The following is a 12,509-nucleotide window of genomic DNA, read 5'->3' as shown; positions in this document are numbered from 1 at the left end:
CAGAGAACAGCTGTAAGAAGAACTTGAGTTCTCCATTTCCTGATTATATTTTGTTTCATTTTCACAATAAAGAGGAAACAGAATGAGCTTTAAGAAAAAAAAATCTATGTTGAATGATATTTTTGATAATTGGGTTAAATAAATTATTAAAATTAACATCACCTGTTTCTTTTTACCACTAGAAAAAATTTTAATAACATATGTGGCTCGTATTTTTGTTTCCATTGGACAGCACTGGTGTATAACCTCTCAGGATAACCATCTTAAACTAGGAGCTCCCGGAGGCCAGTCCCTTTAAAATTCTGCAGTGATGACTGAGCCTTGCACCGGCCCTCCCAATCCCAGTTTTAACTCCAGCTCTGAGATCCGTGAGTCGCTTAACTTTTCTGAGCCTGGTAGGGGTAGGATGGGGGTTCATGCTTCCAACGTGAACAGTAAACGTTCCCAGGCAATAGCGGCAGCCCCGTAAGGGCCGGCTCACCCGGTAGCTCGCGAAGGCCTCGTCGACGGGGGCCATGGTGTGGGCCTGGTGCTCCTGGGACTCCCTGCACACCAAGCACACGAGCCGCTGATCGTCCTCGCAGAAGAGCCGCAGCGGCTCCCAATGGCGGCCGCACAGGCCGTGGGGCGCGGGGCCCAGGCGGCGGCGCCGCATCCTCTCCGTCAGCCGGGCCAGGGCCCAGTTGGGCCGCATCGCAGCGGGCGCCGACGGCTGCCGGCACTCGGGGCAGGGGACCGGGCTGCCGCTCGGCGCCCAGCTGCGGCGCAGGCAGCCGCGGCAGAAGTTGTGGCCGCACTCGATGGACACCGGGTCCTCGAAATAGTCCAGGCAGATGGAGCAGGTCAGCTCCTCCTGGAAGTCCTCGGCCTCCATGCTGCTCCTCGGCCCCAGAGCCGGAGTCGTGGCTGGATGAGAGGTCTGCAGGCTGCGGGAGGTGGCCTTCGGACCCGCGGCCGCCGCCTCCGGAGGGAGGGAAAAGTGCAGCCTCTTCCGGGGTTCGCCACCCAGCGGGGCCGCGCGACAGCCGGGCGGCGGCCCTTTCCCACGCGTGCTGAGGGCGCCGACCGTGCGAACCTCCGGGTTTCCTCGCGAGGACGGCGCGCTAGGCGTGACGGGACTGCGAGCTGCAACTGTACGAACAGTAGAGATGCGGAAGTTCCCCGAGAAGCCTAGAGAGGCCTCGAGGAGCCCGTAGTTTCGGGGACGCGGCGGAGTGTGACGACCGCGCAGCTGCAGCAGCCGCTGGTGGAGCAAAACGGGGAGGCGCTAATTAACTTGGCCTGGCCTTCAGGTTTGTGGGGTGAGGTCAATGTTCGCCGTCCGCTCCGGAGGATTTAGGGTCTGGAGTCCTAGGCGAGCTGCTGCCCAGAAGGGCGTTCCAGGCGGGCAGCAGCCTAGCGGCAGAAGGGCCAGAAGGACGAGGGGCATCTGTGCAGCCGGGCCTGGAGTGGGGTTAAGGAGGCGCCGTGCCCCGTAGGCCAGCTCTTCTTGAAGTCTCTCCTTTTTCTTTCAGCCTCATTCTCTAGGAGAGGAAGCCGTTCTTGTCCTCCAACCCCAAGGTCTAGTTGAGTTTCTAGAAAGGGAGGATTTCCGGCTCCCCACACGAAGCCCATCAACTCGAAGCCCACAAACTCTCCTGGAGTTCGAGGATTCAGGCGAACTGGAGAGCCAGTTCTCTAAGAGGCGAGTAGGGAAGGGAGTGTTTAGCCCCACGACCTAGTGGGGAGCTGTCTGATCACTCTGCACTGATTTCACTCTCTTTCTTCCCCAGCACAAGAGACACACCAGGTAGAGGAAGCCCATTCTTAGGGCAGGGGCCTCCCTCACCCAGTGCAGATAGAGGGTCTAATAATTAAGTTAGGAGAAAGAATCTAGGGTTAGATGGTCTTCCCCTGGTTTGAGATTTCCCACCAGTATTTTAGGTGGTTCAATGCGGAGGAGGTCTGTGGGCTAAAGGATGCTCTAAGCCAGCTCTGGGTGGTCTGCTATGAGCGGCTGTCATCCTATATGCTGGGAAGGAGCAGATCCTGTAGCTGCTGGTGCTGGAGCAGTTCCTGACCATCCTACCTGAGAAGGTCAACACCAGGGTGTGAGAGCAGTACCTGGAGAGTGGAGCTGAAGCTGTAGCTGTTCTGAGGACATTGTGAAAAACCTGATAGGACCGGGAGAGCGGTGGGAAGGAAATCAGGTTTTTTAAGTTAAGATTCAGAAGCACAGATGCATTGCCTTTTGGTACCCAGCTTGAAGACGGCAACCGTTTTGCTAACCCAAGGCACATCCATTGAGGTTTTCAACAAGCAGTGTGCTTGCCTGTTTCAGGGAATTATCTGTTTCTCTTCAATGGATTTTTGATCTTGTGTTTCTGAGGTGCTTGGCTTTTTTATTCTTCCCTCTATTCCTTTTCTCATGAAAGAAATTTTTAATTCTTCCTGTGTCCCAAAATCAGATACCACCTTTCCTGTAATATGCTCCGTAAGTGGTCACTGAATGTATGATTAAACGATTTGGAAAGGGGGTTCCTGAGATCACTATTTTGGGGTTTTGGTGAAAATTCCACAGAATGTCTTTAAATGTTTACAACAGATAGCTGCATTTTCCTTACAAGTTGAAATATTATCTTGAGAAGGAATCTGAGGGCATTCCCTGGCAGTCCAGTGGTTAAGACTCCATGCTACCACTGCAGCGGACCCGGGTTCGATCCCTGGTCCCTGGTTGGGGGAACTAAGATCCCACGTCCTGCAAGCCACACGGCACGGCCAAAAGAGAAAAAAAAAAGAGAGAGAGAAGGAATCTGAGTCTTAAATATGGACCAAGCAGAATGAGGTGCTCTTATCAGTTACTGATGTTTGCCATGAGTATCGGTGGTGTGAGTGTCTATGTATCTGTATGTCTGCCTTTGTATTGAACTATATCTCCTTAATGTCTTTGTGTCTTCAATCCTGCCATACTCCTGAAATGAACATCCGTCTTTACTGAAAATATTGAGGCTCCCTAATTTACAGTTTTATTCATATGGAATTTCAGGGGATCTCAATTGGCCAAACAATCTTGAAAAAGAAGAACAAACTAGGAGTACTCACACTTCCTAATTTCAAACGTTATTACAAAGCTGCAGTAATCAAAACATGGTACTGCTATAAGGACAGACATGTAGATCAATGGAATCGAATTGAGAGTACAAAAAGAATGCCATACATCTACAAGCAATTGATTTTCAACAATGGTGCCAAAACCATTATATGCAGGGAAAATAGGCTTTTCAACAAATGGTGCTGGGACAACTGGATATCTCCATGCAAAAGAATGAAGTTGGACCCTTATCTCATACCATATACAAAAATTAATTCAAAACCAAAGACCTAAATGTAAAGCTAAAACTATAAAATTTTTAGAAGGAAACATAGGTCTAATCTTCACAGTCATGGATTAGGCAATGGTTTCTTAACTGTAACACCAAAATCATAAGCAACAAAAGAAAAAATTGATAAACTGGATTTCATCAAAATTAAAACCTTTTGTGCATCAAAGGACACTCAATAAAGTGAAAGACCACCCACTGAATGGGAGAAAATATTTGGAATATCAGATCCTTAAATCTGATAAGGATCTAGTATCCAGAATATATGAAGAACTCAACAATAAAAATACAAACAACCCAATTTTAAAATGGACAAAGATTTGAGTAGACATTTCCCCAAAGAAGCTATACAAATGGCCAATAAGCACATGAAAAGATGCTCAACATCATCAGTCATTAGGGAAATGCAAATCAAAACCACAGTGAAATATCACTTCACCCACTAGGATGGCTAGAATTTAAAACTCAAACAGAGAAAAATAAAAACAAAATACCAAGTGTTGGCAAGGATGCAGATTAAATTGGAATCCATTTGTACATTGCTGCTGGGAATGTGAAATAGTAAATAGTACAGCTGCTGTGGGAAAAAGTTTGGCAGTTCCTCGAAAATTTAAACGAAGTGTTACCATATGCCCCAGCAATTTCACTCCTAGGTATTTACCCAAGAGAACTGAAAACATAAAAACTAATACATGAATGTTTGTAGCACCATGATTCATAATAGCCCCAAAGTGGAAACAATCCAAATGTCCAGCTGAAAAATGAGTAAATAAAATGTGGTATAGCCATACAATGAAATAATAATCATAAAAGGAATGAGGTACTGATACATGCTACAACATGGATGAACCTTGATAACAGGATGCTAAGTGAAAGAAGCCCGTCACAAAAGACCACATACTGTATGACTCCATTTGTATGAAAAGCCCAGCCTAGGAAAATCTGTAGAGACAGAAGGTAGATTAGTGGTTGCTTATGTTTGGGGGCATGGGGATTTGCGAATAACAGCTAAGTACTATAGGGTTTCTTTTTGAATTGCTGAAAATTTTCTAAAATTGTGTTAATGGATACACAACTCTGACTATACTAAAAGCCATTGAGGGCTTCCCTGGTGGCGCAGTGGTTAAGAATCTGCCTGCCAGTGCAGGGGACACGAGTTCGAGCCCTGGCCCGGGAAGATCCCACATGCCATGGAGCAACTAAGCCCGCGTGCCACAACTACTGAAGCCCGCGCGCCTAGAGCCTGTGCTCCGCAACAAGAGACACTGCAATGAGAAGTCCGCACACAACGAAGAGTACCCCCTGCTCGCCACAACTAGAGAAAGTCTGCGCGCAGCAACAAAGACCCAGCGCAGCCATAAATAAATAAATTTATTAAAAGCCATTGAATTATATACTTTTACTGGGTGAATTATAGGGTGTGTGAACCATATGTCAATAAAGCTATTTTAGGGACTTCCCTGGTGGTGCAGAGGTTAAGAATCCGCCTGCCAATGCAGGGGACACGGGTTCGAGCCCTGGTCCGGGAAGGTCTCACATGCCACGGAGCAACTAAGCCCGTGCGCCACAACTACTGAGCCTGTGCTCTAGAGCCTGTGCGCCACAACTACTGAAGCCCGCGTGCCTAGAGCCCGTGCTCCGCAACAAGAGAAGCCACCGCAATGAGAAGCCCGCGCACCACAGCAAAGAGTAGACCCCGCTCGCCGCAACTAAAGAAAGCCCGCGCACAGCAACGAAGACCCAACGCAGCTATAAATAAATAAATTTATTTAAAATAAATCAATTAATTAAAAAATAAAGCTATTTTAAAAGGGACACCATCAAGGAGGAATTCAGAATGATGACATTTGCTTTTTTTCTGTCCTTGGTCACTTGTCTGGGCTCTGGCTATGCTAGATACAGGATTCTTTATGAAACACTGTGTAGCAGAAAGAAAACTGTTACTTTGCTAGTTGTTGCCAAAGTGTCTTTGGGGAATCAAGTATCTTTCCTTAGGAATGAGCCTTCCTTGCCGCAGACCGGCTGCAGAAAGCTAGAAGTTCCTGGCGGTGAGGGGTAAGGAACTGAAAAGCACCAGTATGGGGTCAGAAGGGCCAAGACAACTGATGGTTGCAAGGCAAGTTTATTCAAAGAGCATGAATGTATATATAGGTTTAGTAAGGAACGAATAGCAGACAATAAATCAGTAAACCTTGTTTTCCACATAATTCTGTCGCCACTATCTATGCGTCAGCATGCTTTATGGGCCATTCTCTGGAGATACAGACTTCCCCCTTAGGGCAGCACGTCCTTCTTCTGGGGTACAACCAGGGGCTCTTAGATCCAGAGCAGGCACCTGGAACGAAACTGGCCGCAAGCCATTTTCCTTTTTTACGCTCAATACCGCAGCGTCAGGGGTGCATACCAAGAAAGAGACAAGCAGTTCTCCGGAAAGCAGAAAGCTGAATAAGCTTACAGCTTGGGGGCCACCACATTTCCTAACTTACTTGGGGATCATTTGAGATTCAGAGGAGACAACCAAACCTGGAAACTGCTCTTTGTTGAGAATTTGAGGGCAAGGAAGAACTGAGAAGGGAAGTGTTTCTGCAAAAAAGGTGGGAGGCTGAGATGCTTTTGGACAGAAATGCCTGAGAGACTCAAGAAAAGAGAAGCCTGCTATTCAGCATTAGATCATCTGCTGAATCACACTGTGATATAAATGTCCCTTACTGTTAGCCCTGAATCAGCAATAAAACTCTGCTGTCTTTTCTGTGTGATATTGAGGAGTATGAGTTTAAAAAGTAGCGACTTGGCCCCTCCCCCCCCATGCAACAATGGAGCAGCTGCAAAGTACAAAGCAGAGAATGAGGACTGAGCAGAAATCAGAGCTGTCAGTGGTCCAGGGTTATAAGCCTCTGAATTCACAGGAATCTTCCAGAAGAGTGTGGCTGAGTGTTTTTTGTTTTTTTTATAATTTTTTTTTAATTTTTATTTATTTATTTATTTATTTTTATTTATGGCTGTGTTGGGTCTTAGTTCCCGTGCGAGGGCTTTCTCCAGTTGTGGCAAGCGGGGGCCACTCTTCATCGCAGTGCGCGGGCCTCTCACTATCGCGGCCTCTCTTGTTGTGGAGCACAGGCTCCAGACGCGCAGGCTCAGTAATTGTGGCTCACGGGCCCAGCTGCTCCGCGGCATGTGGGATCTTCCCAGACCAGGGCTCGAACCCGTGTCCCCTGCATTGGCAGGCGGATTCTTAACCACTGCGCCACCAGGGAAGCCCCTGGCTGAGTGTTTGAATACATTGAATCTATATATTAAAGGACGCTGGGTTCCATATGCTTGGCAAGCCAGAGTTTCTGAATATGACATATGTTGCAGGGCTGGGTGCCTTTATAGGTTACAAGATTTTAAAGGTGGGGGGAGCAGAGAATGTGGACAGCAGGAAAGAGGAGACTCATCGAGACAGGAAAGAGGATTGTCCTCAGCAACAGTGGTCAATATTTATTGCGCAGGACAGAGAGGCACGGTTTTATGGAGGTTTCTGCTGGCTGACTCTGGAACCAAGCCCATGAAAATTGTGATCCTGACACCAGGGAATTCTGGTGAGAAGGCACAAGCAGGAGATCTCCAAGGAAAAACTTCAGACACCGTGGCCCCCCAAGGCTCTTGGATATGCTCCAACAGCCTTTAATTTGCCATGGAGATAAACACCCCACTCACTGGATGTTCCGACGAAGATCCAGTCATAGGGTTTCCTTCAGAGGTGAGCCAGGTGTCTTCATAACTCTGCAAAGTAGAGGATCAAGCAGAAGCTTAGACTTTTCCTAAGTGGGAAGAGACCTAAATGGAAGGGCAGGAGGTGCAATCAACTGAGCACTTGGGTCCTGGTTCATTGGAAGGAACCATCCAGTTGATGGGGATGCAGTTGGGCGATGGGGTGGGATGAGTGGTTCGGACACATCTGCGTAGAACCTGGTTTTCTGCTTCGTAACGTGTGGGAGTTGTGCTTCCCAGAGGGTGAGGGACCTGCCGTGGGGGATCCTCAGGACCCATACATCAGGGACAGGTAGAAAGAGGAACATCAGTGCCCCTCTCACCTGCTTCTCCAAACCGTTCTCTTGTTTCCACCACTGGGAAGTTATCAGTCGGTTCCTTGTGTCTTTGGGCGCTCTCTGAAGTTGGGAAGTAGTTAGAAGAGGGAGAATTGTGCTTCCAGATCTTCCACCATCTCCCCAGGCCCAGGAGCACAAGCTCCAAAAGCGTGAACAAGAGACAGAGCCCGGTGACCCCAAACATGGTCTTCAGGAAGATGGTCTTCTCAGAGGGGCGAGACAGATTACAGCTTATACTACCAAGGCAAGGCTCTCGACGACATGCAAAGGAGCTGGGCATCTTGAACCCGTACAGATGGTACTGCCCCCCCAAGGCTGCCCCTTCAAGGGCCAGTCGTACCCCCAGCTGTGCCACATAGGCCCAGAGCACCCTGGGGCTTCCAGCCCCCAAGGCATCTCTGCTTTTCTCCCCTTGGCGGATCAGGGTCTCCTCTTCCTTCTTCACCTTTTCAGATTCCTCCCAGTGCCAGATCACATGATACAGAGTGAAACCCATGTAGAGGGCACTGGGTACAGCCACCAGGGCGACCTGGAAGGCCCAGAAGCGCAGCGGGGAGAGAGGGTGGAAGGCATCGTAGCAGGCAACCTTGCAGCCCAGCTGCTGCGTGTGACACACGAACTCGCTCTGCTCGTCGCCGTAGACCCCCGTCCCGCTGGCGGCCAGCAGCACAAGGCGGAACCCCAGGAGCACGGGGAGCAGGAGGCGCCCCACGGGGGTGGAGTGCCGGCTCTCCTCCACCGCCAGCCGCCTCAGGAACCGGCCGCACATCCTGTTAGGGAGCAGAGGACAGTGGTGAGTGTGGATGTGCTGCCCACTGCCCTGTGGGAGAAGTGCCAGGCCAGCTCTTCACTCCCAGTCCGACGATGACTAAGGCAGGCTTCCTTGCTCCTCTCCTAGGGCCTGGCTGATCAAATACCGTGACCCGAGGGCACCTCTGTATAGTTAACGGACTCATCTATGTAAAATATTAATAGTGAGTGAGTGTGGTTGTGGCTTTCTCTTCTGTCCCCCCTCCTGTACTGCTGGAGGGGAGAGGAACTCTCGGCCTGCGGGGAGACCAGGGTCTGTCTTTGTCTCTCTCTGTCCCTCCCTCCCGCTCCTGCTTCCCAAAGGCTAAATAATCAGAGACCCGAGTCCTCTGAAAACCATTGCTTCCCTAGGTGATGGCTGCTAGGTCTGGTGCTACTGTCAGTGTCACCTGAATGAAATCAGTGCTGCCCCTGGGAGGGGTGGGCATTGCCTTGCCCGTCTGCTTTTCTCTGGCTTCAGGCCCCCAGGTGCTCACAGGTGTGTCAGTCTGGCCCCCATCACAGTGGTGAGACTGAGGTGAGGTTAGGTTAAGGGGCTCGATGGGGATCCAGTGAACAGAGTGAATGTCAAGGCTTGCTCTAGTCTGATGTTCTTTAGACCTAACCAGCTTAGGAAAGGAGAATACTTTGAAGAAAACCCAGCAGAATCTACTGATTAAACATAATGGTGTTTGGGCCAGAGGTGACGGGATAAAAATTCAAAATTCAACTCTGCTTTGTCATTGCTCCTTGGGTTTATATCTCCCTCGTGGTGAGAGGTGACCATGGTCGAGGACAGGCTTCAGAAATTCTTCTGTTCTCTGGACAAAATGCCGTCATGCTACAAGCCCAGTTTGCCGTCTTCTTCTCTGTCCTCCTCAACGCCAAGCAGCTCTTCCTAACCCTCCCCCTTCAGCCCAAACTCTTACTTACCTGGTTCCCCTCACTTTCAGAAGACCATGCAAACTCTGATTCCAGAGAAAATAGACTCATTAGTGTGAAACCCTGAAGCTCCTTCTTCTCGTACCTTCACAGTCACGTCCTGCTGTAGCATCTTAGACAAAGAAGTGTCTTTCCACTTGTCCAAGGCTGCCCTCCCTTTCAAGTCTGTGTCCCTGGGTCACTCCTTCCAGCTTCTTCAAGAATTTGACCCCCTAATTATCTTTCCTGTAATTCAGACCATCCTTGTTTCTGCTCTGACCTTGAACTTGCTTAGGTTTCTTCCTGTTAAGTCTAATAATAATAACCTGAATTTCTACATTAACATGGCAGCAAGTGAGACATGCCTAATTTATCTCACGTCGGCTTCCCAATTATAATACCCAGAGAGATGCACAAAACAATCTTAAATGAGTATTAGTGTTATAAACTATAGATAAGAATGGACCACATGCCAAAACTTAGGCAGAACGGTCACTTTTGTGCAATCAAAAGAGACGGATTGAGATGCTTCCAAGGGACAGTTCTAAGGGCCTCAGTTGACCAGAGAATTATGTCACCATCCACCAACTGTGAGAAACCATATTTGAGCCGCTAAGAATCAGAGTCTGAACCTCTGCCTGCCCCTCAGTCCCTGTCTTTCTTCTTCCTTCATAGACTGTGAAAACTTAGAAGTATATCAGGCTGCTGAAAATTCTTTTCTATAAAATTGGGTTAAAATTTTTAGAAGAAATTTATTTCCAGTATCTAGAAAGATGCAAAATTGGTCCCATGATTAAAGATGGCATATTGAAGATAAAGATTTATCCCTTCTCATCCCTAAGACTCCTCAAAAATGAGAGTAAATGGATCTTTACATGTGTACACCCACTATAAATAGAGTAGGAGAAAGATCACCAGCTTGATCTTTGAAGGCAATAAGACAGATTCTGGGGGAAATTAGATCAGGGTGCTAGAAAGCACATTGGATAATTCTTCCAGAATTCAAAGGAAGAAGATGAATAATTGAAAATAATAAAAGGTAAATAGATAAGGAACAAAATCTGTTTCTAATTTGGAAATCAAGACAGCAGTAAAAGTCACTAGCTTATGTATTGGTGGGAAAGCACTTAGTGAAGTGTCTAGGAAAGAAGTGGTTTCTCCATAAATGTTTCAGTTTTGTTTGGTGAAAACTGAGCTCCACAGCAAGTTTCAAGACTGGTCCTGGGTTTCTCAACCTTGGCACTGTTGATGCTTGGGGCCTGATAATTTTTGTTTAGGGGTAGAAGGGGTGCTGTCCCATGCTTTGTAAGATGTTTAGCAGCATTCCTGGCCTCTATCCACTAGATGCCAGTAGCACACTTCTCCCCTCCCACCCACAACTGTCTCCAGATATTGCTAAGTGTCCCCTGGGGTCAAAATCACCCCTGGTTGAGAACCACTGCTTTAGGGTAGCACTGGTCCATCACCTCTCCACTCTTGGCTTCAGTTGCCAGCTCTGTAAAGCAAGCTGTCTGCACCAGACCATCTCGGAGGGCTTTTGTAGGGCATGATAATCAGCCCATTTCCAGGCTGGTTGTACGTCATTCTGTGAGGATGCCTGCAGCCTCTCGCACCTCATAAGTTCAAGGGGTCCCAGCACTTGGGGTTGGGGGAGAGCCCTGGGCTCTGGGGGTTTCTGCCCTGGCCCTCCTGGCGAGTCACCAGACTAAATGCTAACTTGGTAAATTCTCAAGTCAAGCTCTCCGCCTCGTCTCATTTCCAAGTGCAGGCCCAGCACTGTCTACACATGTTGCCAGCACACCCCCAGCAGACCTGGAATTTAACACAGAGCAGCCCTGGCATATTCCAAGTGTCGGGAGTTTGAGTAGCTTCTTGAAGCCCTCTCTCTGGTTCTTCTTTCCCGTGCCCACCCCAGACCTGTAGCCAGACACCCAGATGTCCTCTGAGAGGCTCTCAGAACCGAGCTGAGGTCTCCAGGGCTCACCACAGAGCTTCGGGGGTTTGGAAGGGAGAGAACAGAAAAAGCAGGACAAGAGGGCTTGCTTGAGATCCCTCGGTTTGGAGCACCCTTCCTGCCCTTTGCCCCGCGGCTGTTATAACCAAAACAATGCTTATTCCACACACATTCCAGGGCCTCCTGGAGGGTGCAGACAATAAATATCCTCCTCCATCTCCCCGAGTCTGCAGACCAAAGGGAGTTTCCTATAAACCGAAGCTCAAGCACAGCCGTCCGTCCTCCCTCCTCCCCTGCTTTCCTGGGACCCTGTGGTCTCCCCATCTGTTCCAGCCGTCCCCAGCCCACCCCTCTCGTTCTCTGAGACCCGCATCCTCCTCCCACAAACACGTCTGCAGCTTTGCCCACAGCGGGCCAGAGACCCCAGGCCAAACTTCGAAACCTAGGGAGCTGAGGGCTCGGCATTGTTGAGAAAGCTCAAGGGACCACTCTGTTTCTCCGAGGGGAGAAATAGTTTGCAAATCAATGTATTCGGGAGGGGGCTGGCAGGATCTGAGCGCTGTCAAGATTTTAGAAGCAGTTCCTATGAGCTCAAGAGTTGGGAGAAGGAGGAAAACCCAGAGTTTGAGGGGATTTTCAAATACGTAAACAGATTTTTAAAAATTCCATAGCAATTTTGTTAAGAATTTTTCTAAGCATCTCTTGTTCTTTGGGAGAAAAATTTCAGGATACTATGGGCGGCAGAATCCACCTCAGAGAGTTAAGGCATGAAGGAAGGATGTCCGCTGAGGCCAGCACTAGAGCAGCTCCCTGCTTCCAGCTCACCCCACCTGGCCTAGAAAACATTCTAGATCTTTTACTAAAAGTGCGGTCCACGGTGCAGCAGCCCTGTCATCACCAGGGGTGCAGAACCTCAGGCCACATCCCAGGCTTAGCAAGTCAAGTCTGAATTTTAATAATAATCCCCAGGCCGTGGGCGTTTGCATTAGAGTTGCAGATGCACAGCCCAGAGCCCCAGGCGGTCCCCACCACCACTACCCCAGGCCCCGTGCCAGCCCAGCTTTGCTCTGCCCTGGCACTCACCTGGTAGCTTCGAGCAGAAACACCAACAGCCGGGGAAAGAGGCAGAGGTAAGAGCCCTCAGGCTGGAGCCCGCAGGGTCCCAGCTCTCCCCCAGGCCCTGCCTCCACGCCTCCACCCACTCCTTCCCCCCCCCCCCCCCCCCCCCCCCCCCCCCGTCTTCCCTGGCAGCCTTAGCGCAGGGTCAAAGAATCGCAGCCAGAGGGGCAGGCAGCCCAGCTGCTAAAGAATGGGCTCTGGAGAATAACCCTCTGTTGTCGAGCGTGAGGGCTCTGTCTTCTAAGTGAACTGAAGTGGGGATTTTCAGATCATCTG

At 49.3% G+C, this 12,509-nt stretch overlaps 2 protein-coding genes across 6 annotated transcripts in view; both read right to left on the bottom strand.

Moving 5' to 3' along the window:
• TRIM4 (tripartite motif containing 4) overlaps positions 1–1,105 on the bottom strand; it is a 50,636-nt gene extending 49,531 nt beyond the window's left edge. For all 4 annotated transcript variants that reach the window (XM_059896940.1, XM_059896938.1, XM_059896937.1 and 1 more), the window contains exon 1: positions 482–1,105. In XM_059896940.1, coding sequence (XP_059752923.1) covers positions 482–874 — 393 coding nt within the window. In that variant the 5' untranslated portion in view covers positions 875–1,105. The remainder of the gene's footprint in view (positions 1–481) is intronic.
• A 5,703-nt stretch (positions 1,106–6,808) lies between these two features.
• GJC3 (gap junction protein gamma 3) lies at positions 6,809–12,276 on the bottom strand. 2 transcript variants are annotated; one of them, XM_059896957.1, is made up of 3 exons: positions 12,198–12,276; positions 7,436–8,220; positions 6,809–7,124 (listed from the first exon to the last, which is right to left on the bottom strand). In XM_059896957.1, exons 2-3 carry the CDS (start codon positions 8,217–8,219, stop codon positions 7,117–7,119), a joined length of 792 nt encoding a protein of 263 aa, XP_059752940.1. In that variant the 5' UTR covers position 8,220; positions 12,198–12,276; the 3' UTR covers positions 6,809–7,116. The 2 variants fall into 2 exon arrangements, with proteins under 2 accessions (XP_059752940.1, XP_059752939.1); XM_059896956.1 differs by having other exon boundaries at positions 6,809–8,220.
• Positions 12,277–12,509: the final 233 nt, after the last annotated feature.

This window comes from Balaenoptera ricei, chromosome 15, assembly GCF_028023285.1.
Source record: "Balaenoptera ricei isolate mBalRic1 chromosome 15, mBalRic1.hap2, whole genome shotgun sequence".
Taxonomy (NCBI): Eukaryota; Metazoa; Chordata; class Mammalia; order Artiodactyla; family Balaenopteridae; genus Balaenoptera; species Balaenoptera ricei.
Note: the sequence above shows the minus strand (reverse complement) of the source record. Positions and strands in the feature narration are given on the sequence as shown.